The sequence below is a fragment of the Schistocerca americana genome, unplaced genomic scaffold (assembly GCF_021461395.2).
Source record: "Schistocerca americana isolate TAMUIC-IGC-003095 unplaced genomic scaffold, iqSchAmer2.1 HiC_scaffold_302, whole genome shotgun sequence".
NCBI lineage: Eukaryota > Metazoa > Arthropoda > Insecta > Orthoptera > Acrididae > Schistocerca > Schistocerca americana.
Window position 1 is genome coordinate 24,134 of NW_025726019.1, and position 26,505 is coordinate 50,638.

At 58.7% G+C, this 26,505-nt stretch overlaps 1 protein-coding gene across 1 annotated transcript; it reads right to left on the minus strand.

The window, feature by feature from the left end:
- Window positions 1-921: 921 nt before the first annotated feature.
- Window positions 922-25,533, minus strand: LOC124579201 (titin-like). Its single transcript, XM_047131240.1, has 3 exons — window positions 24,527-25,533; window positions 7,141-8,149; window positions 922-1,068 (listed from the first exon to the last, which is right to left on the minus strand). The coding sequence occupies exons 1-3, from the start codon at window positions 25,531-25,533 to the stop codon at window positions 922-924; spliced, it is 2,163 nt and encodes a 720-aa protein (XP_046987196.1).
- Window positions 25,534-26,505: the final 972 nt, after the last annotated feature.

Here is a 26,505-nt window from a genome sequence, read left to right on the forward strand (position 1 = left end):
TTGGAATACGTCTTGCACCGGAAAGCCCTTCTCGGCGAGTGCGTTCTTGACGTCCTCTGGGGTCCAGTAGGGCGTCAGTCTTTTAACGACGACCTTCAGTGTACTCTTCGGGTCGTCGTTGTACGTGAAGAATTCTAGATTACGCTTCCTGAATTCTTGCTTGAGGTATTGGAAATCCTCTGGGTTAGTAGCCTGATAGACAATGCTATCACCCTTGTACGTGGTACTGAGGGCACCCATTAGCTTTCCTTGAATTTGTCCTATCAAGGTCGTGTACCCTTTGGTCTCGAACACAGTGATAGGGGGAACCCTTCGACCTCTGTTAGTTCTTTGGTTTCTATTTTGTGTGGGGCCCCCTTGCGCCTGGGGAGCTACTGTACTTATTTTCTCCTGTCCCCTGTTGCCGCCCTCTGACGTCGTCTGGGTGGCCTTTGGCGTTGGTGCTGCGCTTTCTGCGTTCGCACTGATATCTGTTGGTTTTTGGGGGCGGTCAGATTTCGTGATTTCGATTTCTGTGCCCTGGCATTGCTGTGGCAGAACAGGATTTACCTGTTCTGCCGTTTCGACGTGTTTTGGGTTTTCTTTTGCTGAGGCAGGTGGCGTGTGCAGTTGAATTTCTTCTGCAATAGCGGGTTGCAGGGGCTGCCCAGATTTTTCCTGTTTTTGAAGCAGCCTCCCGCTTCGCCGCAGACGTCCCTCGCCCAGTGACGAGATAGAGCTGCTGTCACTGTCGGTGGCAATGACAAGATTGTCAGAGTCCGAGCTAGTGACTGAAGATGGTGATGGGGGTGGGTGGTCCATAGATGAAGAAAGAGATGATGATGTAGTCGCGATAGATGTCGGGTCCACACTGTGTGAGTCGCCGCTTGGATGTCGATCCTGTGGGTGCCCCATAGTGGGGCAACCGTGAAACGAAACGGTTTACTGAATTTGTCCTATATTTCGACAATTTCCGTGCCAGTGACCTTTCCCTACACCTAGCAGGCGCGGGATACCACCAAGGGCCTCACAGTCAGTCTGTTTGACTGTGTGGCTCGGCGGGTCCCTGGACTGCAGCTTCCCTAACACCTATGGCACAGAAATTCTCGAACAATATCGCTGATTTATAGTCGCCTACTTGCGGCGCGATGTTCTTCTTTCTTCTCGATCTATCCCATGTCAGAACGAGCGCTCAGTGGTCCAGAATTCCGTCCCCGGTCTTGAGTGTGCAACACGACTTTTGCTTTTCTAGAATCGACAGTTTTGCTTTTCCTGAAAACACACACTCGACCACGTCCGGAAACCCAGAACAAAGCGCAACCCGCTAGCCCCGACGGTACGGCAAAACACGCCGCTATAGCGCGAGCACGCGAGGCGGCGACCAAGCACACGAGAAGCAAGCAACGAGGCGAGCTCTGGACAAAGGCGGCGAGAGCGCGCGGTGGGGATTTCCAGGGCTGGGAGCACAATAGCGGCGCGGAGCACAGGTAGACGCACGTCCGTCCGCTTCGCAGTCCCACCTCGGAATGGCTGGCTGGCACTGGCACCCGCCGCCAGCCGCCGCCGCACCTTTACCAGCTCGCCCTGTTGCGGCCGCCGACCAATGGGGCGCGCGCGCAACCGGCCGCCGCACCCGAGCCCATAAAGCACCCCCACCCCGGCTGCGCCGGCACGCACTCCGCTGCTCGACTCGCTGCCGCTCGCACCGGTCGTTTTCGTTTCCGTTTCGTGTGCACCGTCGCTAGCCCATCGCCATGTCCGGACGCGGAAAGGGAGGCAAAGTCAAGGGCAAGTCAAAGTCCCGCTCAAGCAGGGCTGGGCTCCAGTTCCCGGTCGGCAGAATCCACCGCCTCCTGCGCAAGGGAAACTACGCAGAGCGCGTCGGCGCCGGGGCGCCCGTCTACCTCGCCGCCGTCATGGAGTACCTCGCGGCTGAGGTGCTCGAGCTGGCCGGAAACGCGGCCCGCGACAACAAGAAGACGCGCATCATCCCGCGCCACCTGCAGCTTGCCATCCGCAACGACGAGGAGCTCAACAAGCTCCTGTCGGGCGTCACCATCGCACAGGGTGGTGTCCTGCCCAACATCCAGGCCGTCCTGCTGCCAAAGAAGACCGAGAAGAAGGCCTAAAGGAGGCCAGGCAATCGCAGCCGCCGCGTGCTCCCCTGCACGCAACGCGCTTTGCCGGCTCGGCCCACAACAATCGGCCCTTTTCAGGGCCACCACACAAACCTACGTCCAAAGCAAAATTTCAGTCGTCCTCGCCGCACCTTGTTTTGTTTTAACTTTGCACCGTCACAGCACAGCCGCCGCCGGCGCACGTCCGCCATCTTGTCGTCCACACAGCCCGTGTGGCCCAAAACACACACACACACACACACATTTTGCACGGTCGCAGTCGCCTTCCAAACCGACAACGGCAGCAATAATGACCATTGTTAAAGGGAGGCGTGTCGACACACCGCCCTCCACTCCCGCGCGCAACGGCCGTCGACACGAACGAAACAGCTGATCCGGCCGCCTATGCCCACACGCCTTGCCTCGGAAACCCCAACGCCGCCGCCGCAAACAAACACACAGAGCCAAACCACGCAAGCAAATAATCACCGCCTCTCGCACAACAACACACAGCCCGCCATCTCCGTCGCGATCGATACAAAGACACACAATAACAAACACACAAACGAAGCAGCTCCACACACAGCCAGCCACATGACACGTTTCCTTTCCTTCTCCCCTCCCAGTCACATCACGTCGCTCAAACGGAAAGAAAGAAAGAAACAAACAAACAACACAGCGCACACACGCAGCAACAACAACACAGACTCTTTCGCACTTTTCAACTTCCGAACAGTGTGGTGGCCCTGAAAAGGGCCGTTTTCTAGTCTCTCCCACCCACAAGCACGGCCGCGGGAAGGCCAGCGCCCGCTGCGACGCAGCCTAACCGCCGAAACCGTACAGGGTGCGCCCCTGCCTCTTCAGGGCGTACACCACGTCCATGGCCGTCACAGTCTTGCGCTTGGCGTGCTCAGTGTACGTCACCGCGTCGCGGATCACGTTCTCCAGGAACACCTTCAGCACCCCGCGGGTCTCCTCGTAGATCAGACCAGAGATGCGCTTCACGCCGCCCCTGCGAGCCAGGCGGCGGATGGCGGGCTTCGTGATGCCCTGGATGTTGTCGCGCAACACCTTGCGGTGCCGCTTGGCGCCACCCTTGCCGAGCCCCTTTCCTCCCTTGCCGCGGCCTGTCATCCTTCCTTCCTCGGGCAAAGCAAAACGTGCACAAACAGCAGCTGCAGCGGCTGGCGAGTCGGCTACGGTCTGCGCCCAGCGACTCCGACTCCGTTACTCATGTGCCTACCTGAGGCACGTGTGTGAGCAGGGTAAGCACTTGTGTGCTGTTCCTGCAGGACCTGAAAGAGATGTTTTTGAAAAGACTTCCTAACTGTTGTTGGGGTCCTCTCGGTGTTTATCTCGTGGGTCCTGGTGTTGTTGGGGGAAGGGTTATTCCCGCAACAGGTCCGGCCAACGGGTAGTTGGTCGATGGTGTTGCTGCTGGCCCAAGCCCCGAATGAGCCGATTGCGGGATTCACCCGCTTTTTGGTAAAACTGACGTGCTAGGACTCGGAATCGGTCCCGCAACGTCAGGATACCCGTGTCTTCATGGAGAAAGGTGGTTGGGTAGAACCTGGGAAGGCCCAGCGCAAGCTTGAGCGCCTTGTTTTGGACGCATTGTAGCGATCGTATCGAGGAGTCGGCGGCATTGCCCCACACCACGGCCGCGTACTCTAACACTGGACGTACCAGTGTCAGATACAGCGTGATGCCGTGACGGGAGGGCAATGTGGACTCTGGGTTTAGCAAGGGATAGAGTGCACGAAGCCGCCCTATCGCCTTGTTTCGGATCCACTGGATGTGTGGGGCCCAGGTGAGCCGCTGGTCTAGTCTCACTCCGAGGTAGGTAGCTGTTTTTGACCACGGGATGGGGCCTCCCGCGATGTGTAGGGCTTCTAGGTTTGGCGGCACTCTGCGCTTCGTGAACGCCACCGCCTGGCTCTTGCCAGCGTTAAATTTAAGGCGCCACATGGTGGCCCAAGCACCAAGCGCTTCACATCCTTGCTGGAGGCGACGCCCCATGGTATGCGCGTTCATGCTCCGGGTGAACAGAGCAGTGTCGTCCGCATAAAGGGCCAACTCTACTCCGTTCACTCGCGGAGCGTCGGCGGTGAAGAGCGAGTAGAGTATGGGGCCTAGTACCGATCCCTGCGGTACGCCGGCACGTATGGGTCTGTTTGTGGACCTTCCCTGTTCTGCCCGGACGTGGAATGTCCTGCCAGATAAGTAGGACCTGAGAAGCACTCCGTGCGACGTCGGTACCCCGAGTACAAACAACTTGTAGACGAGGCCGTCATGCCACACGGAGTCGAAGGCGCGTGAGACGTCCAGGAATACCGCCCCAAGGTATTCCCTCGTCTCCAGCGCCCTCATAGCTGGTTCCACGAGGCGGAGCAGCTGGTGGGTCGTGGAGTGACCTCCACGAAAACCAAACTGTTCGTCTGGCAGTATGTCTTCCTGGTCCACGTGTTGTAGAAGTCGCCGCACGTAAAGTCTCTCGAAAACCTTCGAGAGACATGGGAGGAGGCTGATGGGTCTGTAGCTGGATGGCGACCGGGGGTCCTTGTCCTGCTTCGGGATGGCCACCACCTCGGCATGTTTCCACACCGAGGGGTAGACACCCGAGGCCAGGATTTCGTTAAAGACTGTGGCCAGGTATTGCTCGTACTCCTGAGGAAGATTCCTAAGGAGTGAGTTCGGGATGCCGTCGATGCCACCTGCCCTCCGGGCGTTGAGCGATCGGAGTTGCAATGCGACTTCTTCGGCGGTGATGGGGTCTATGCTGTCACCCTCCTCTCGTGCGACGAGGAAGACTGGGAGACGTTCTTCCACTAGACGGACGTGGGCCACGTCGATGTCTTCTACCACGGGTCGGAAGTTTGCCTCGAAGGTGTCCGCTAGGACACTTGCCTTGGCGTCCGGCTCGCAGTAGTGGTCCTGACCGAGTTTCAGGGGAGGAATGCGCTGCCTGCGGCGCAGAAAACCTCTCACGACTCGCCATGCACTGCCGTCATCTGGGTCGAGGGACTCGACAAGGTCGGCCCATGCTTGGTTGCGGTGTTCGCGGACGGCCGCAGTGATGGCACGACGCATGCGGTTTACGCGGCGTTTCGTTCCTGGCTGTCGCGTTATTTGCCACTCACGGAAAAGATGGTTCTTCGCCACTATAAGCTCCCGTATTGCTTGCGGGAGGCGTCGCGACCTGTCTTGCGGCTGACGTGTGCGACCAGGTGTGGCAGTCTCTGCAGCTCGCAGGAGCGCCTGATTTAGGGAGGTGATGGCGGCTTCCGCCCCCACCTCCTCCGGATCAGGGGCATCTGTGAGGTACTCCCGTACCTCGGTTTGGAAGTGCTCGACGTTGATATTTTTGAAGGATGGACGACCGGCCCGCACCGCCGCGCCGACGACGTCTATGTCAAAGATCACCGGCAAGTGATCTGATGACAGAGCCGTCCTCGTCTCGGCAGTCGTAAACCGATCGACCCCCCTCAGTATAGCAACGTCGAGAACGTCTGGTTGTCCGCGCACTGGGATGTGGGTTGGGTCGTAGGGCCCTAGAATGATGGCGCCGTGTCTGAGGGCGGCGCGTTCAAGTCGGCGCCCGCTGACATTTGTGAGGCGGGAGTTCCAGTGGGCGGACTTTGCGTTAAAGTCCCCCCCGATGAACAGCCTCCCCTCCATGTCCAGTAGGGTGTCGAAATCGGCCTCTTGCAGAACACCCCGCGGCGGCCGGTATGCCGCCACGAAGGTGATCTTGCCGACAGACGTGTTGACGGTCACGCCGGTGGCTTCAATGTGCTCGAGTCGTGGCAGCTGCACCGGGTAGTGCCGCAAGGACGACCTAACATACGCCGCCGTTCCGCCGCCGTGGGTCGGCCGGTCAGTGCGGTAGCAGCTGTAGTTTGCGACCCTGACATGCACACCGGGTTTTAGGAATGTTTCGCAGACGAGGCAGATGTCTACTGCCTCGCTGTATAGAAATTCCCTAAATTCACCCTGCTGCGGTATAAGACTGTTTGCGTTAAAAACGCAAATAGTCAGGCCATGGGTATGGTCGTTATCCATGACTGGGGGGCTGGGCGATGGCCTGGAGGGCCGTCGCAGCTGCGGAGACTAGACTGGGTAGTTGTGTCATGATTCTGTTTAATGTTTGCAGTAGCGTCTGCAGATCATCTGTGATAGCGCTCGAGGCCGCGGGGGCGGGTGGCGCTGGGGCTGTACTAGGCTGGCACTGTTTTGCGATGGGTGTCTGCGCAGCAGGGGCAGCCTGTCCATTTTCGGCGCGGGTCGGGGGGGGCGGTGGGAGTAGCCCAGCAGCACTGGGTTCCGTCTGTGTGTTGGTAGGTGGTTGCAGGTTGCGGGCGGGTAGGCGGCGTTCACCGCGAGGCGGGGCCTGCTGTTCAGCAGCCCGTCTCCCGGCAACGGACGCAAAACTGACTCCTGGCTGCACTTTTTTGGCGGCCTTGCCACGCTTGCGGGATTTGAATGCGTTACAGCCCCTGTAGCTGGCAACATGCGGCTCACTGCAGTTGCAGCATTTGGGCTGTTCGTCGCGCTTTTTTACGCAATCACGGCTTTGGTGTGCACCTGCACACTTTACGCAACGCGCGGGCATGGTGCAGTTGTGTGCAACATGGTCTAAGCCTTGGCAAGAGTAACACTGAAGCCTCTTGCCTTTGGCCTTGAGTAGTTCGACTGAAACGTCGATGTCCGCAATTTTGTCGAGTTGGAAGATTTTCCTGTTGTCCTCGTTGTCCACTAGGACGACAAGGAACAACGGCATCTTTTTGTGCGTACGCGGCGATGTCATTAATTCTACCGTGCGCGCGGAAAAACCCGACTCCGCGAGTTCTTGTTTAAGGTGGGTAGGGTCCATCTTGATTGGCAGGTGGCGTATAACCACCTTTAGTAGCTTCAGGGACTCGGTGTTGTGGGTATAGCAATGGAGTCCCTGATCCTTAACTAGATCCATGAGCTTTTTGTGCTCGTCTATGGATGTTGGGAGGATCTTGTAGACGTTATTCGCTTGGACTTTGAATGACTTTACTTCCACCACTTCTTTAATCATGCGGCGGAGGTCCATGAACTCGTCGTCCCACGTCACGACTACTGGAGGGGGGCGTGTGTGTTTACGTGCTGGGGCGGCGGGTTCCGCTTCCATGACAACTTCGGTTGCCTCTGCGAACCGATTTGATGTGGCTGGCGGTGGGGCGAGCACCTTCTCCAGCCTTTTGGGCTTGGCAGTGTGCCGCCGGTTTGGTACGGTAAAACCGTCTTCCTCGGCTGCAGGGGGCGCTGTGGGGGCGTCTGCAGCAGCAGCCTTCTTTTTTGTTTGGCGCCCTTCAGGCGCGGTTACTGCGGTTTGTTCCTCAGAGTCAGAGGTGGCTGGTCGTTTCCGTGATGCCTGTTGCACATCCATCGGCATTTCTGCCGATAGAAGTGTCCCCAGGTTGGCTTCAGGAATTTCTAGTAGAACTGGCGTTGTTGGGTGCCGTGTTGGGTTTGGGTGGTCGCTGTCAGTCAGTCTCTGCGCGGCGAGGACTGGCGCACTAGCGGCTTCTTCACTGGAATTGTCCGTTGGGGCGATCAGCAGCGCACTGGCTTCTTGAGTAGCCAAGACTGGTGACGCAACACCATTCGGGGCCGCCTCCGCCAGAGCAGCAACATCTTGAGTTGCTACACCCAGCAGGGCTCCCGGCGGAACAATAACCTCTTCTATGGCCGAGCGCGGCAGTTCACTCAGCGGAAAGGAAGACTCTGTTTGCGGCTGTTGTGCCCGGGCGGCGGCTAAGTCGTGGCGCACGAAATGTGCGTACGCCCTTTCCGCGGCCTCTTTTTCTGCGGGTGTTTCTGGCTTTGCTATGCGATTCATGATCACATACAGCTCAACGGCAGAGATGGGGCGGTAGCCTGAGGGGGCGCAAGTAGCGCCGACCGTGGACGCGGTATCGCTGTGGGCGGGTGGTGTGGCGGATGTTGCCGCCGACAGAGTGCGGTCTGTCGTGACAACATCCTCTATGGCGGTTAGGCAGCTATTATTTGGGTCCATGGGGCACCTGTAATTGAGAAAGAAAAGATGTAGATATCTAACTCTAGTGATCGCGGACTGGTCCCACGTGAAGGGGGTCCTGGATCACAGCGTGCCCTAGCGTTCCCTAGGCGTGACGCAAATCGATTCCTGAATCGATTTGTGCCACAGCCAGTAGCAGATAACACGACAATCTTGCCGCTAACCAACCCGCGCGCGAGTAGTCAGCAGGAGAGACAAGCTTTTGCTTTTGCCACGCGGACGCCGTTGACCAACGCACCTTAACAAAGGCGCGCAGACAAAGACGCGCGAGAACAATAGCGCGAGCGAGACAATAGCAGCTGCGGTGAGCCAGAGCGTCCTCTCGCTACGGCGGCTCAGCGCGCCCGCCGCCCCCCTATATAGACTCTGGCCCGCCCTCCCCCCACCACGCGCAACCGAGGGCATATAAGCGCAGCACGGAGGCGCGCGGGCCCGTTGTCAAGGCAGCACCGGACGCCGCGCCGCACCTAACCTCCACGCACGCCGCTCCGCTACCGCTACCGCTACCGCTACCGCTACCGCCATGGCCCGCACAAAGCAAACGGCCCGCAAGTCCACCGGCGGAAAGGCGCCGCGCAAACAGCTCGCCACCAAGGCGGCGAGGAAGAGCGCGCCCGCCACCGGAGGCGTCAAGAAGCCCCACCGCTACAGGCCGGGCACCGTCGCCCTGCGAGAAATCAGGCGCTACCAGAAGAGCACAGAGCTGCTCATCCGCAAGCTGCCATTCCAGCGCCTAGTGCGCGAGATCGCCCAGGACTTCAAGACCGACCTGCGCTTCCAGAGCTCCGCAGTCATGGCCCTGCAGGAGGCCAGCGAGGCCTACCTCGTCGGCCTCTTCGAAGACACCAACCTGTGCGCAATCCACGCCAAGCGCGTCACCATCATGCCCAAGGACATCCAGCTCGCGCGCCGCATCCGCGGCGAGCGCGCCTAAACCGCGCCGCGGCACCGCACCGCACCGCACCGCACAAACAAAAACGGCCCTTTTCAGGGCCACTAACATCTCTCCGTCGCGAGCAAACTTTGTCGGTCGCCTGCCTCTCGCCCCGCAACCCAAAAACAAAAAAAAACCACCACTTCCCGTCCGTCCGCCACACCCGCTCACTCTGCCTGCCTGCTAGCAGCGCGCAACAATCACACATCATCCCTCCCCGGCGCTCAAAGCGCACAATACCCAACGGCCGACGTCACACCGCACGGGTGGCTGGCCGGCCGCCGCTTTCGTTTCGAAAACAAAAAAAACCCGCACTCCACTCCGACGGCCAACGGCCAGGCAGGCGCGCGCGCTCGCTCGCTCTACGCGCCACCGAAATCCCCGCCGACTCCTTCCACATCTCAACGTGCCCCCCGTTGCAAAACATAACACACACACACACACACACAAAGGAACAAAACAAAACAAAGACCAGACACGACTCGACAAGACAGACATCCGAGACGAACGAACGCAGGCAAGCCAACCAACGTATTCAAACAAAACAACGTGACAGAAAAACCAACCGTCGGCCGCCGCCACAAACACGGCGACAATCAACCACGACAACAACAACAACACCGCTTACCGCTACCGCCGCCCACACCCGCCACCGACCCCCGCAATCCAACCACCACGGCACGCAAACAGCATCCCCACGGGCATACAGAAACGCCAGACAGACACCCACACCAAACGCAACACGACAATCAAAACCTTCCCCGACGTGCTTTGATGGCCCTGAGAAGGGCCGTTTTGGGCCGCGCGTCTCTTGCGCGCCACTAGACGACGACGGGGGGTGGGGACGACGGAGTCAAGCGCCAAACCCTTCCTTTCTCCCATCTCTTTCTCCTCTACTCTACTTCTTCTTCTTGGGCGAAGCCTTCGCCTTAGACGGCGTCGTCGCCTTCTTCGGGCGCGGCGCCTTCGGCTTCTTCGTCGGAACCTTGGCGGCCTTCTTCGCCTTCGACGGCGACTTGGCCTTGGCCGGCTTGGCCGCAGCCGCCTTCTTCGCACCCGCGGGCGCGGCCGACGCCGCAGACGCCTTCTTGGCGGCGCCCGCCTTCCGACCGGTCGCCGCCTTCACGCCACCAGCCTTCTTTGCGCCGGCCGCACGGGCGCCCTTCTTCTCCTTGCTGGCCGGAGCGGCGCGCTTCTTCTTGGCACCGCCAGCACGAGCCTTGCCGCCCTCGGCCGCCCCCCCGCCGCCGGCGCCGGCAAGCTTGAACGAGCCGGACGCGCCCTTCCCCTTCGTCTGCACCAGCTCGCCCGCCACGACGGCCGACTTGAGGTACTTCTTGATAAACGGCGCCAGCTTCTCCGCGTCCAGCTTGTAGTGCGCGGCTATGTACTTCTTGATCGCCTGCAGCGACGACCCGCCGCGCTCCTTCAGACTCTTGATGGCGGCCGTCACCATCTCAGAGGTGCGCGGGTGCGCAGGCTTGGCGCGCGGCTTCTTCGCAGACGACGCAGACTTGGCCTTCTTCGTAGTGCCGGTGGCGGCGGGTGCCGCAGCAGTCTCGTTCGTAGCCGCCTGATCTGCCATTTCGACGACGCGCGTAACACACAGCGAGAGCGAGCGGGACGGCAGGCAGGCACGCAAGCACAGCACAGCAGCAGAGCAGAGAATCACAAGGCCCAGCCAGTGTCGCGGGCGGGCGCGGACGGCCGAGAGAGCGGCCGCCACTCTGCGCGCCGCCGCGCCGCGCCTCCCGCGCTTGCTACCGCCCAACGTCCGACAGCCTGTGCGGAGCAGCCCCAAACCTGCGCCACAACCGCCCGCGCCTTTCAAACCACCGAGGATGGGGCTACACACAGCCACACCACAGTCGCCAACCAGTCGCCACGGCAGCGCCGCAAACCACGGCCAAACTGCAGCTACCGCGCGCTACAGCCTGGGTCGGCCCGCCGAGAATCGCCGCCCCCGCCCAAATGCCGCCCCCACAGCCCCAGCCGACGACCCGCCACAATGGCCAAACCTTCGGCAAAACTCCCACACCGTCGCCGCGGCAGCCCGGCCAGCGCGGCCGGCGCCACAGCCACACAAGCCGAGGCGTGCGGCGATGACGGCCGTGCAAACGCGCCTCCGCCGCCCCATCGCCTTCCGTCGCCCTCCCGCCGTTTCCCGATCGGCCCGCAGCCGTCGGGCCACATCGCGCGCCGTCCTCCTCCTCTCGCCCGCCAACATTCACAGCCGTTTCTCAACAATTGCCCGCCGCAAACGGACGCCGCCTGCGCAACAGGCGCCGCCGCCCCTCGCCGCTTCCGACCCAACCCCTCGACCGAGGCAAACCGCAATCCGAATCTACAGACCAACCCAATCTGCCGTCAAGCACACACGACAGCCGACCTTACACGTTACGCGTTACACATTACGTTTACACGTCTACGTTAGGTTAGGTTAGGTTAGGTGGACGTGGGTTAGGTTAAGGGGACTTGGGTTAGGTTAAGCGTCAAACTTAGGTTAAGCATTCAAACACGTCAGGCGTCAGAGGTTAGGTTAGGTTAGGTTAGGTTAGGTTAGGTTAGGTTAGGTTAGGTTAGGTTACACGTTAGGTTAAGGGGTCAGTGCTAGGTTAAGAAGCGTCAAACGTAGGTTAAAAAAGCGTTCAAAAACGTGAGGCGTGAGCCGGACAGCTTACCTTACGTAGACGTTAGGGGCTCACAGGCTGAGCTCACCTCGCCACACCACAGGTTAGGTTCGGTTCGGTTCGCTCGGCTCAGCGTAAAGCGCCGAGGTCAGGGTTACGTTCGTTCACCTTCGGGCGCCACACTTTCGGTTGAAAGGTCGCGACGGGACGACGTCGGCAGGCACGCCGCAAACGAACAAAAACGTACAGACGACGTCGGAAACCGCCGACAGACGGGGGAGCAGCACGACCACGACCAGACACCGAGCGCGAACGAGACACACGCGAACCACCCCCACCGGCCAAAGGGCACCACACAACAACCCAGAGCACCACGTGTCGACACCAGAGCAACCCGCCGCTCACGCGACATGGCTGGCACCGAAGGGCAACCGCCCGCAACTGCGCTTTCCGCGCCGGCCCGGATGCACGTCGTGCTACAACAACACCACTACCGTACACAGCCGCTGTTCACAACATCACTATCAATGGCGCGCCCGCGGCTCGCCGCCGTCGCCGTCGCAGTCGCAGCCCCAACGCCAGCACTTTTGCACCACCATTCACACGCACCGCAACACAGCTCGCCGACACAGCCGAACAAAACAAACACCACACAACAACAGCAACAACGCCGCCGCCTCTACTTGTGCCGGCGACCCACCCCGCCGATGGCGCACCTTTCGCCAGCCGGCAATCGACACACACGCACCCACCCACCGGGGCCCAGTGCAAAAAAAAAAAATAAAAAAAAAAAAAAAAAAAAAAAAAACACACAAAAACAAAAAAACCAAACAACACAAACGACACGGGAAGCGCACACCGCCACTTCGCGCGCACGCCACCAACCAGTCGTCGTCTCAAAATAACAAACACAAACAAAATAAACTAACAACTAGGGCAACACAAAACAAAAACGCCTCGCACGAACCGCCCACAAAAAGGACAAGCACACGCACAGCCTCTGCTGACGACCACGACGCAGCGGCACGCTGCTCCTGTCCCGCGCCCCGCGCCCCACTCGATTCACAACTCACGCGACACCGTCAACGACGGGCTCGCTTCCCGCAACCTACCACCTTTCCGCCACGACGCACAGCCCCAGCCCCACCCGACGACGCCCGTGGCAACGACTGCACTTTCACCACCGCCTCCCCCTTCCCCCCCCAAAACACACACACACACACACAGCCAGCCAAAAACGCACTCGCGACCCACACATGCACGTGCATCGGCACACGCCAACCAGTCAACGTCGACAACCACACGCAAGGCTCGAAACGAAACCGGCGTCCTTCCACGTTGCCATCAAGCTACGCGACACAAGACACACGGAACCAACACAACAGCCGGCCCCACTAATTCCCACTCTCACGCCGCAAAAAGCACACCGAAACCGCCAAACGCACGCACATTCCCCTTCGCACTGACACCACCGACCGGCTCGCTACCACACACCTCTCGGCAGCCGTTTCACGCCAATTCGCCACACCGCCCACACAGTCGACAAGCGCCCGCCCTGTACGGCACACGCAACGACGCAGCGCAGCAAAGGGCGCCCGCAACACATACCTCTCCGCCGCCCGACGCGCCAACCGCCACACCACACCGCCAGCCACTCGCAAATTGTGCACTGCCACCAGCCACACGTCCAACACGCCGCGCCGCCTCCGGCCACCCGCCAGGGGGCGCTCACGTCCGCGACAACAGCGCGGCCCGCCGGGCCGGGCCGAACCGAACCGAGCCGCCGCTGCTCTGCACTCGGCACGGCCACACCCTGCTGCAGACCGGGCTCGTCCCTCTGTACGCGTCTGCCTGCGCATCAACACAACACGACCTTTTTCTTTTTTTCCTCTCTACCGCCATCCCTTCTTCTCGCGTTTTACTCGTTGTTGCAGCAGCGGCGCACACCTACACATCCACAGCCCCAGCCGAGCCGGCCTCACCTCAGGGCCCGCCGCCAGCGTCTCCTCCTCGGGCACAGGTGCGGTGCTGTGGCCGCCCATCCAACCGCATTGCTGGCCGTCCAGCCACCAGGCGTTCCCACTGCCGCGAGCCACGCCGCGCACCGACCCTGCTGCAGAAAACGAAGCATAGCCAGAGACCGACCGATACACAAAGCAAGCCGTCGCCTCGCCTCTTGTCCTTCCTGCCTTCCTTCCGCCCCCGCCCTTCTCACACCACCGCCTCTCCACTTTCGCCCCCCCCCCTCCTTTTTTTTTTTTTGTTTTCTTCTTTCTTTCTTTCTTTCTTTGGCCCTCTCTCCTTCCCGCCATGGCGGTTACGGCACCGCCTGCAGCGGCAGATTTTTTGCGCCCACACGCCTACTCCTACCACCATTAACCTTGCCCTGCCCTGCCCATCAACGTCGCAGTCGAACCGACGCTTGCCAACACACTGCCCACGTTCCTTTCTCTTTTCGGCCTACGCCCATTACGCGCCGCCGCCACAGCACCTTCCCTTCCCACAACACACCGACGTCATCACACGCACCCAAAACAGGGGCCACGACCGTGTTCCTCGCCCACTCCCATCCCGCACGGTACGCACATTCCCAACTACTACCGCGCACCCTCCCTTTCCAATCTGTGTGTCTCTGTGTCTGTGTCCTGTCCGCGCGTGACGCCTCTCAACATCCGCCGTCCCCCGTCCCGTTTTCGCCCCCATGCCGTCGTCGCGCCGCCTCCTCCCCGTCCACCGCCGCCCCTGTCCGCCCCGCACCACACCATACACCGCTGCTTGTCCCGGCCGTTGCCACCAAAGGCGCCGACCGCAAACGCGCCACGCCGCAGCCCCCGTGCGTCTCGCGCTCGCTTGCATCTCCGTGCCGACGCTGCCTCTCTTCCCACTCGCACTCGACCTCGACAACACAGTCTTTGGCTCCGCCACTGCGTGTTCCGGTGGTACGCACGCTGCACCACGTATGTATTCATTACCAGAGCGATGGCGAGGCATGACAGCATCTCTGTCTGACCAGAGAGTTCTTTATCGCTGCTAGTCGGCGCTTGGACCGCGCCAGACGACAGTAGTTGCACGCACCGGGTCGCCAGGAACAGTTGTTATATATATTGTAGCGCGAGTCGGGAGAGGTAGTAGTCGGTCGACAGTAGTAGCGGGTGGACGGTTGTACTGAGCGGGCGTCGGCGGCGTGCTCTGCTCGTCTCGCGACTCTGGTCACGGTTCGGGACGATGTATAGTATATTGTGTTATAATCAAAAGGTGGTGTGACGCTGCATTGCGCAAATCTGATAACGTATGTTCATTGTACTTATTTTGTTCAACAACAAAAGCCCCACTATTACTTTTTTTCTAAAGTAACTTTTGTCTCTTAACGAAAAACATTCACTTTTTAAAGACTACTTCCTATGGCATTTCCCTCCAAGGAGTGCAATTAATTACCAGCCAGCACTCATTCATTGCACACAGCTGTGTAAGGGGTATCTACAATTGAGGAGCGGATATAAATGCAATTTTTTGTTTTTTTTTGTTTTTTGTTTTGTGTGTGTGTGTGTTGTAACCTCCAAGCAATATTTAAAATAATGGACAATGTTATTTACGGATGCTAATGGACATTGCGCTAATTGTAACCTCGCCCACAATGAGAGGTATTGAAAATGGCAACAAAAATGTGCAATTCGCAATCTGACTCAAATATAAAGTCTTCACACAACATTTACAAAAGTCCGTTCAGTGACAAGAAACTTCAATTAAACCGAAATATCGGTCTTTGGCCCTGTGCAAAACAATCAGAATTAAAAGTCTTACCTCCGAATAAATGGATGTCACATTTCTGCTCTGGTTGTTGCGCAGCGCTTGGAGGAACTGCATTGCAAATAATAATATTCTCTTTCTTTGTGATTTTAGTGACATTTTTCTTCAAAGAAGTGGAACGAACTCTTTAGTTCAATAAAAGATTAAATGTTTGAAAAATGCTTTTGAAATAAAAATTATTATTGGGGAACTTGTTGGAGAATAATTACAATAAATACAATTTCTCATTATCTAACGATTATATCAATTAACAGTATACCTTATTCACCATCTTGACCAGTGTTGCCGACCGCCTACATCACACAACCGCACTCGGCTGCTACTACTGACCGACCGCTCTGCATGACGACTATTAGCGTACTGCACGCGACGACTACTGACAGAGTACAGCCCTCAACTACACAGACTGACTGACTGACTGAGAACCGCTCGCAACACTCGCGCAGTCCAGCGCAAACTCTCTGGTCACAGATGCTACAATGTCTCGCCATCGCTACTATGTTACATACGTGTTTCAGTGTCTTTTTCATTGGGGTAACGATCTTTGGCTCTTTTTATTCTGAATACAGGGCCAAAGGTCAACGGCTGCTGCCCTTATACAATTTATCAGGTTTCATTATGTCTGTTGCAATGTTACATACGGTTCACTCTTTCATTAATATTATCGTTGGGTTTGTTTTGTAGGGACGTTAACATTCTGGCACATTTTTATTATCATCGGACTCTCTGCTATTTGTGCAGGGAGGTTATACCTGGGTCCATTTCCATTTACATTTTAATATTGATAGACTTTTTGTTTTCTTTTTTGTTTCTTGTTGTTTTTCCTTCTTTTTTTTTGTTGTTTTTTTTCTTTTGTTTTGTTTTTCCCGCTCTCACCACCACCGCCGCATCACGCCTTCCGTTTTCTTGGTTTCTTTTCTGTGCTTCAACATCACCGCGCCCCATTTCCACACCACAGCCATCAGCCTCCAAGACGGGCGGGCGCAGTGTGCCATTTCCGGCGCACAAGCACACCCGTACGGTACTCTCCTCGCCCCCACGCCACCAACAACACAGCGACCACGCGGCTTTCAGGCACGGCACGGCACGGCACCGGCGAAATGCGCCGCCCCCGCCCCTCCGCGCATCCGTCCGTCTCGCCACGTTCACTGACAGCCGCGTCTGCGGCTACACCACGACAACCACAACACAACACCGCTCCCCTCCCTGGCAACTCACATTGTTTTTCTCCTCCTCTTTTGCACAAACCACAACGCCGAGCACAGGCGCAAGCCACCCACACCGCGCCCCTCCCCGTCCCGTCTTTGGCCGCCGCTCCTCGTTTCCTCGTTTGCCCCCTCCCATCTCCCGAAATGCCATGCCAGCAGCGTTACGCATGCCCCTCCCCTGTCCACACAACACTACCGCCTAACGAACAGCCTTTTCCGGGCCACATGCAGGGCACGCCCACCTCCAAACGCTGCCAATTCACGGACGCACACACACACTCACTTTCTCGACACCTTTCTGTACGGAGGGTGCGTCATCTCGACCGTGACAGAGTGACGGCAACTATCGACGATCCATTTCCCCCCACTGGTAAAACATGTCCACTAACACCTACATACATCATTCAAGTACACAGACAATAGCATACACACAATGGGAGGGCACACGAACATGGACGGCACGGCACTGTCATACACTCTTCCTCAGAACCATATCAACAAACGTTACGTACATCCGGGAAAGCGAAAGCGAACGCGAAAGCGAAAGCGAAAGCAAAGGCAAAGCCCAATGCAGCCGTCAAAGGTAACGTTCACCACGGCAGACACTTGCAGCCGCGCCGCCGTTAAACGCATTTCAGTGCGGCTCCAATACGCCTCCGACACGGGAACGTTCCGTTGCTCTACGAATGCGTTTCTCCCCTTTTTCCCTTCCTCTCTCTTTTGCCCCCCCTCCTTGCACTCTTGCCTCATTCCTCACGTTCTGCCCAGACATTCGACCGATCAACGTCAACCTTTCGTTACCGTTCTCAGCGCGACGGTGTACAACAGTATGACGGGTGTGCCCAAGACTTTGGTTCAGTTGCGTGACGCCGGTCTATCGCGCCGATCGACAGTTACTCAGGGGGCGACGGATCGGACCACGTCACCGACACACAAAACACTTTCAAACAAACAAATACATACCGGATGGACACAGACAAACACGTGTACAGACATTCGCCAAACAAACGACCACCGCCGCCGCCGCCGTCGTCGTCTAGCGTGCATCTTGAATGACGACATCGGTGTGCGTGCGTCGTACGCAATCAGTCAGACACGGCTATCAAACATCAGAGTCGAATGGTACATCATCGTGCGTGTCGCCGTACACGTACAGTACAATACAACAACAATGCGTCTTAATGGCACGTTCATTTCAACGTCACTCACACACCTCCACGCTGCAGTTACGTCGCACCATTGTCAAACTCGGCGTACAGCAAAGGGAATAGTGGGCGGCAAAAAAACAAAACAAAAACCAAACAAAAACATTTCACATTTCACCCTCGCCATGTATGATGTGCAAAAAAACAAACCCGCAAACGGCCGTCGTTACGGTGACACAAAAGTCGCCGATCGCACTGTCCCCCCTCGCAGACGGGTAACACACACACACACCCCAACAACACCAATGGGTCAAAAACCACGCCAACGAGGCGTGCCACCATTCCACGCCACGGCGACCAACCTCGTGGCCGTACCCCGCGCAACACGCTTTGACGCGCCCCCCCACCCACAATCAAAATGCACACATACATCACAGCCGTCCACACACACAAACAACAACAACAATTCCGCCCTTCCCGCAAAAGGCAAGTTGGTGGCCCTGAAAAGGGCCGTTTTGCCGCTCTCGCAACGGAGGAGCCTTCTCCATCCTTCCTTCCATTCCAGAGCCACCTCCTTACTTGGAGCTCGTGTACTTGGTCACCGCCTTCGTGCCCTCGCTCACGGCGTGCTTGGCCAGCTCGCCAGGCAGCAACAGCCGCACAGCGGTCTGGATCTCGCGGGACGTGATGGTCGAGCGCTTGTTGTAGTGCGCCAGGCGAGAAGCCTCGGCCGCAATGCGCTCGAAAATGTCGTTCACGAAGCTGTTCATGATGCTCATCGCCTTCGACGAGATGCCCGTGTCAGGGTGCACCTGCTTCAGCACCTTGTAGATGTAGATGGCATAGCTCTCCTTCCTCTTGCGCTTCTTCTTCTTGTCGCCCTTCGAAATGTTCTTCTGCGCCTTGCCAGCCTTCTTGGCGGCCTTCCCGCTAGTCTTGGGCGGCATCTCGAACCAACGTACGGCAGCAGCAACACCAGTAGCAAGCGCTCCGCTCTAGTCAGCGTCTCCCCACACAGTGGCACCCGCCGCCAGCCGCCGCCGCACCTTTACCAGCTCGCCCTGTTGCGGCCGCCGACCAATGGGGCGCGCGCGCAACCGGCCGCCGCACCCGAGCCCATAAAGCACCCCCACCCCGGCTGCGCCGGCACGCACTCCGCTGCTCGACTCGCTGCCGCTCGCACCGGTCGTTTTCGTTTCCGTTTCGTGTGCACCGTCGCTAGCCCATCGCCATGTCCGGACGCGGAAAGGGAGGCAAAGTCAAGGGCAAGTCAAAGTCCCGCTCAAGCAGGGCTGGGCTCCAGTTCCCGGTCGGCAGAATCCACCGCCTCCTGCGCAAGGGAAACTACGCAGAGCGCGTCGGCGCCGGGGCGCCCGTCTACCTCGCCGCCGTCATGGAGTACCTCGCGGCTGAGGTGCTCGAGCTGGCCGGAAACGCGGCCCGCGACAACAAGAAGACGCGCATCATCCCGCGCCACCTGCAGCTTGCCATCCGCAACGACGAGGAGCTCAACAAGCTCCTGTCGGGCGTCACCATCGCACAGGGTGGTGTCCTGCCCAACATCCAGGCCGTCCTGCTGCCAAAGAAGACCGAGAAGAAGGCCTAAAGGAGGCCAGGCAATCGCAGCCGCCGCGTGCTCCCCTGCACGCAACGCGCTTTGCCGGCTCGGCCCACAACAATCGGCCCTTTTCAGGGCCACCACACAAACCTACGTCCAAAGCAAAATTTCAGTCGTCCTCGCCGCACCTTGTTTTGTTTTAACTTTGCACCGTCACAGCACAGCCGCCGCCGGCGCACGTCCGCCATCTTGTCGTCCACACAGCCCGTGTGGCCCAAAACACACACACACACACACACATTTTGCACGGTCGCAGTCGCCTTCCAAACCGACAACGGCAGCAATAATGACCATTGTTAAAGGGAGGCGTGTCGACACACCGCCCTCCACTCCCGCGCGCAACGGCCGTCGACACGAACGAAACAGCTGATCCGGCCGCCTATGCCCACACGCCTTGCCTCGGAAACCCCAACGCCGCCGCCGCAAACAAACACACAGAGCCAAACCACGCAAGCAAATAATCACCGCCTCTCGCACAACAACACACAGCCCGCCATCTCCGTCGCGATCGATACAAAGACACACAATAACAAACACACAAACGAAGCAGCTCCACACACAGCCAGCCACATGACACGTTTCCTTTCCTTCTCCCCTCCCAGTCACATCACGTCGCTCAAACGGAAAGAAAGAAAGAAACAAACAAACAACACAGCGCACACACGCAGCAACAACAACACAGACTCTTTCGCACTTTTCAACTTCCGAACAGTGTGGTGGCCCTGAAAAGGGCCGTTTTCTAGTCTCTCCCACCCACAAGCACGGCCGCGGGAAGGCCAGCGCCCGCTGCGACGCAGCCTAACCGCCGAAACCGTACAGGGTGCGCCCCTGCCTCTTCAGGGCGTACACCACGTCCATGGCCGTCACAGTCTTGCGCTTGGCGTGCTCAGTGTACGTCACCGCGTCGCGGATCACGTTCTCCAGGAACACCTTCAGCACCCCGCGGGTCTCCTCGTAGATCAGACCAGAGATGCGCTTCACGCCGCCCCTGCGAGCCAGGCGGCGGATGGCGGGCTTCGTGATGCCCTGGATGTTGTCGCGCAACACCTTGCGGTGCCGCTTGGCGCCACCCTTGCCGAGCCCCTTTCCTCCCTTGCCGCGGCCTGTCATCCTTCCTTCCTCGGGCAAAGCAAAACGTGCACAAACAGCAGCTGCAGCGGCTGGCGAGTCGGCTACGGTCTGCGCCCAGCGACTCCGACTCCGACTCCGTTACTCATGTGCCTACCTGAGGCACGTGTGTGAGCAGGGTAAGCACTTGTGTGCTGTTCCTGCAGGACCTGAAAGAGATGTTTTTGAAAAGACTTCCTAACTGTTGTTGGGGTCCTCTCGGTGTATATCTCGTGGGTCCTGGTGTTGTTGGGGGAAGGGTTATTCCCGCAACAGGTCCGGCCAACGGGTAGTTGGTCGATGGTGTTGCTGCTGGCCCAAGCCCCGAATGAGCCGATTGCGGGATTGACCCGCTTTTTGGTAAAACTGACGTGCTAGGACTCGGAATCGGTCCCGCAACGTCAGGATGCCCGTGTCTTCATGGAGAAAGGTGGTTGGGTAGAACCTGGGAAGGCCCAGCGCAAGCTTCAGCGCCTTGTTTTGGACGCATTGTAGCGATCGTATCGAGGAGTCGGCGGCATTGCCCCACACCACGGCCGCGTACTCTAACACTGGACGTACCAGTGTCAGATACAGCGTGATGCCGTGACGGGAGGGCAATGTGGACTCCGGGTTTAACAAGGGATAGAGTGCACGAAGCCGCCCTATCGCCTTGTTTCGGATCCACTGGATGTGTGGGGCCCAGGTGAGCCGCTGGTCTAGTCTCACTCCGAGGTAGGTAGCTGTTTTTGACCACGGGATGGGGCCTCCCGCGATGTGTAGGGCTTCTAGGTTTGGCGGCACTCTGCGCTTCGTGAACGCCACCGCCTGGCTCTTGCCAGCGTTAAATTTAAGGCGCCACATGGTGGCCCAAGCACCAAGCGCTTCACATCCTTGCTGGAGGCGACGCCCCATGGTATGCGCGTTCATGCTCCGGGTGAACAGAGCAGTGTCGTCCGCATAGAGGGCCAACTCTACTCCGTTCACTCGCGGAGCGTCGGCAGTGAAGAGCGAGTAGAGTATGGGGCCTAGTACCGATCCCTGCGGTACGCCGGCACGTATGGGTCTGTTTGTGGACCTTCCCTGTTCTGCCCTGACGTGGAAAGTCCTGCCAGATAAGTAGGACCTGAGAAGCACTCCGTGTGACGTCGGTACCCCGAGTACAAACAACTTGTAGACGAGGCCGTCATGCCACACGGAGTCGAAGGCGCGTGAGACGTCCAGGAATACCGCCCCAAGGTATTCCCTCGTCTCCAGCGCCCTCATAGCTGGTTCCACGAGGCGGAGCAGCTGGTGGGTCGTGGAGTGACCTCCACGAAAACCAAACTGTTCGTCTGGCAGTATGTCTTCCTGGTCCACGTGTTGCAGAAGTCGCCGCACGTAAAGTCTCTCGAAAACCTTCGAGAGACATGGGAGGAGGCTGATGGGTCTGTAGCTGGATGGCGACCGGGGGTCCTTGTCTTGCTTCGGGATGGCCACCACCTCGGCATGTTTCCACACCGAGGGGTAGACACCCGAGGCCAGGATTTCGTTAAAGACTGTGGCCAGGTATTGCTCGTACTCCTGAGGAAGATTTCTAAGGAGTGAGTTCGGGATGCCGTCGATGCCACCTGCCCTCCGGGCATTGAGCGATCGGAGTTGCAATGCGACTTCTTCGGCGGTGATGGGGTCTATGCTGTCACCCTCCTCTCGTGCTTCGAGGAAGACTGGGAGACGTTCTTCCACTAGACGGACGTGGGCCACGTCGATGTCTTCTACCACGGGTCGGAAGTTTGCCTCAAAGGTGTCCGCTAGGACACTTGCCTTGGCGTCCGGCTCGCAGTAGTGGTCCTGACCGAGTTGCAGGGGGGGAATGCGCTGCCTGCGGCGCAGAAAACCTCTCACGACTCGCCATGCACTGCCGTCATCTGGGTCGAGGGACTCGACAAGGTCGGCCCATGCTTGGTTGCGGTGTTCGCGGACGGCCGCAGTGATGGCACGACGCATGCGGTTTACGCGGCGTTTCGTTTCTGGCTGTCGCGTTATTTGCCACTCACGGAAGAGATGGTTCTTCGCAACTATAAGCTCCCGTATTGCTTGCGGGAGGCGACGCGACCTGTCTTGCGGCTGACGTGTGCGACCAGGTGTGGCAGTCTCTGCAGCTCGCAGGAGCGCCTGATTTAGGGAGGTGATGGCGGCTTCCGCCCCCACCTCCTCCGGATCAGGGGCATCTGTGAGGTACTCCCGTACCTCGGTTTGGAAGTGCTCGACGTTGATATTTTTGAAGGATGGACGACCGGCCCGCACCGCCGCGCCGACGACGTCTATGTCGAAGATCACCGGCAAGTGATCTGATGACAAAGCCGTCCTCGTCTCGGCAGTCGTAAACCGATCGACCCCCCTCAGTATAGCAACGTCGAGAACGTCTGGTTGTCCGCGCACTGGGATGTGGGTTGGGTCGTAGGGCCCTAGAATGATGGCGCCGTGTCTGAGGGCGGCGCGTTCAAGTCGGCGCCCGCTGACATTTGTGAGGCGGGAGTTCCAGTAGGCGGACTTTGCGTTAAAGTCCCCCCCGATGAACAGCCTCCCCTCCATGTCCAGTAGGGTGTCGAAATCGGCCTCTTGCAGAACACCCCGCGGCGGCCGGTATGCCGCCACGAAGGTGATCTTGCCGACAGACGTGTTGACGGTTACGCCGGTGGCTTCAACGTGCTCGAGTTGTGGCAGTTGCACCGGGTAGTGCCGCAGGGACGACCTAACATACGCCGCCGTTCCGCCGCCGTGGGTCGGCCGGTCGGTGCGGTAGCAGCTGTAGTTTGCGACCCTGACGTGCACACCGGGTTTTAGGAATGTTTCACAGACGAGGCAGATGTCTACTGCCTCGCTGTATAGAAATTCCCTGAATTCACCCTGCTGCGGTATGAGACTGTTTGCGTTAAAAACGCAAATAGTCAGGCCATGGGTATGGTCGTTATCCATGACTGGGGGGCTGGGCGATGGCCTGGAGGGCCGTCGCAGCTGCGGAGACTAGACTGGGTAGTTGTGTCATGATTCTGTTTAATGTTTGCAGTAGCGTCTGCAGATCATCTGTGGTAGCGCTCGCGGCCGCGGTGGCGGGTGGCGCTGGGGCTGTACTAGGCTGGCACTGTTTTGCGATGGGTGTCTGCGCAGCAGGGGCAGCCTGTCCATTTTCGGCGCGGGTCGGGGGGGGCGGTGGGAGTAGCCCAGCAGCACTGGGTTCCGGCTGTGTGTTGGTAGGTGGTTGCAGGTTGCGGGCGGGTAGGCGGCGTTCACCGCGAGGCGGGGCCTGCTGTTCAGCAGCCCGTCTCCCGGCAACGGACGCAAAACTGACTCCTGGCTGCACTTTTTTGGCGGCCTTGCCACGCTTGCGGGATTTGAATGCGTTACAGCCCCTGTAGCTGGCAACATGCGGCTCACTGCAGTTGCAGCATTTGGGCTGTTCGTCGCGCTTTTTTACGCAATCACGGCTTTGGTGTGCACCTGCACACTTTACGCAACGCGCGGGCATGGTGCAGTTGTGTGCAACATGGTCTAAGCCTTGGCAAGAGTAACACTGAAGCCTCTTGCCTTTGGCCTTGAGTAGTTCGACTGAGACGTCGATGTCCGCAATTTTGTCGAGTTGGAAGATTTTCCTGTTGTCCTCGTTGTCCACTAGGACGACAAGGAACAACGGCATCTTTTTGTGCGTACGCGGCGATGTCATTAATTCTACCGTGCGCGCGGAAAAACCCGACTCCGCGAGTTCTTGTTTAAGGTGGGCAGGGTCCATCTTGATTGGCAGGTGGCGTATAACCACCTTTAGTAGCTTCAGGGACTCGGTGTTGTGGGTATAGCAATGGAGTCCCTGATCCCTAACGAGATCCATGAGCTTTTTGTGCTCGTCTATGGATGTTGGGAGGATCTTGTAGACGTTATTCGCTTGGACTTTGAATGACTTTACTTCCACCACTTCTTTAATCATGCGGCGGAGGTCCATGAACTCGTCGTCCCACGTCACGACTACTGGAGGGGGGCGTGTGTGTTTACGTGCTGGGGCGGCGGGTTCCGCTTCCATGACAACTTCGGTTGCCTCTGCGAACCGATTTGATGTGGCTGGCGGTGGGGCGAGCACCTTCTCCAGCCTTTTGGGCTTGGCAGTGTGCCGCCGGTTTGGTACGGTAAAACCGTCTTCCTCGGCTGCAGGGGGCGCTGTGGGGGCGTCTGCAGCAGCAGCCTTCTTTTTTGTTTGGCGCCCTTCAGGCGCGGTTACTGCGGTTTGTTCCTCAGAGTCAGAGGTGGCTGGTCGTTTCCGTGATGCCTGTTGCACATCCATCGGCATTTCTGCCGATAGAAGTGTCCCCAGGTTGGCTTCAGGAATTTCTAGTAGAACTGGCGTTGTTGGGTGCCGTGTTGGGTTGGGGTGGTCGCTGTCAGTCAGTCTCTGCGCGGCGAGGACTGGCGCGCTAGCGGCTTCTTCACTGGAATTGTCCGTTGGGGCGATCAGCAGCGCACTGGCTTCTTGAGTAGCCAAGACTGGTGACGCAACACCATTCGGGGCCGCCTCCGCCAGAGCAGCAACATCTTGAGTTGCTACACCCAGCAGGGCTCCCGGCGGAACAATCACCTCTTCTGTGGCCGAGCGCGGCAGTTCACTCAGCGGAAAGGAAGACTCTGTTTGCGGCTGTTGTGCCCGGGCGGCGGCTAAGTCGTGGCGCACGAAATGTGCGTACGCCCTTTCCGCGGCCTCTTTTTCTGCGGGTGTTTCTGGCTTTGCTATGCGATTCATAATCACATACAGCTCAACGGCAGAGATGGGGCGGTAGCCTGAGGGGGCGCAAGAAGCGCCGACCGTGGACGCGGTATCGCTGTGGGCGGGTGGTGTGGCGGATGTTGCCGCCGACAGAGTGCGGTCTGTCGTGACAACATCCTCTATGGCGGTTAGGCAGCTATTATTTGGGTCCATGGGGCACCTGTAATTGAGAAAGAAAAGATGTAGATATCTAACTCTAGTGATCGCGGACTGGTCCCACGTGAAGGGGGTCCTGGATCACAGCGTGCCCTAACGTTCCCTAGGCGTGACGCAAATCGATTCCTGAATCGATTTGTGCCACAGCCAGTAGCAGATAACACGACAATTTTGCCGCTAACCAACCCGCGCGCGAGTAGTCAGCAGGAGAGACAAGCTTTTGCTTTTGCCACGCGGACGCCGTTGACCAACGCACCTTAACAAAGGCGCGCAGACAAAGACGCGCGAGAACAATAGCGCGAGCGAGACAATAGCAGCTGCGGTGAGCCAGAGCGTCCTCTCGCTACGGCGGCTCAGCGCGGTCTCTTCTGCTGCGCCCAGCGCGCCCGCCGCCCCCCTATATAGACTCTGGCCCGCCCTCCCCCCACCACGCGCAACCGAGGGCATATAAGCGCAGCACGGAGGCGCGCGGGCCCGTTGTCAAGGCAGCACCGGACGCCGCGCCGCACCTAACCTCCACGCACGCCGCTCCGCTACCGCTACCGCTACCGCTACCGCCATGGCCCGCACAAAGCAAACGGCCCGCAAGTCCACCGGCGGAAAGGCGCCGCGCAAACAGCTCGCCACCAAGGCGGCGAGGAAGAGCGCGCCCGCCACCGGAGGCGTCAAGAAGCCCCACCGCTACAGGCCGGGCACCGTCGCCCTGCGAGAAATCAGGCGCTACCAGAAGAGCACAGAGCTGCTCATCCGCAAGCTGCCATTCCAGCGCCTAGTGCGCGAGATCGCCCAGGACTTCAAGACCGACCTGCGCTTCCAGAGCTCCGCAGTCATGGCCCTGCAGGAGGCCAGCGAGGCCTACCTCGTCGGCCTCTTCGAAGACACCAACCTGTGCGCAATCCACGCCAAGCGCGTCACCATCATGCCCAAGGACATCCAGCTCGCGCGCCGCATCCGCGGCGAGCGCGCCTA

Excerpts from the sequence above, each read along its gene's own strand:
- LOC124579201 (XM_047131240.1), bottom strand. The coding sequence starts at position 25,533 with ATGGACCCAAATAATAGCTGCCTAACCGCCATAGAGGATGTTGTCACG. Across the intron at positions 8,150-24,526 it reads AAAGAAGTGGTGGAAGTAAA|GTGCCCCATGGACCCAAATA; the intron begins GTCATTCAAAGT and ends TCTCAATTACAG. Across the intron at positions 1,069-7,140 it reads TGATTAAAGAAGTGGTGGAA|GTGTTAGGGAAGCTGCAGTC; the intron begins GTAAAGTCATTC and ends TCTGTGCCATAG.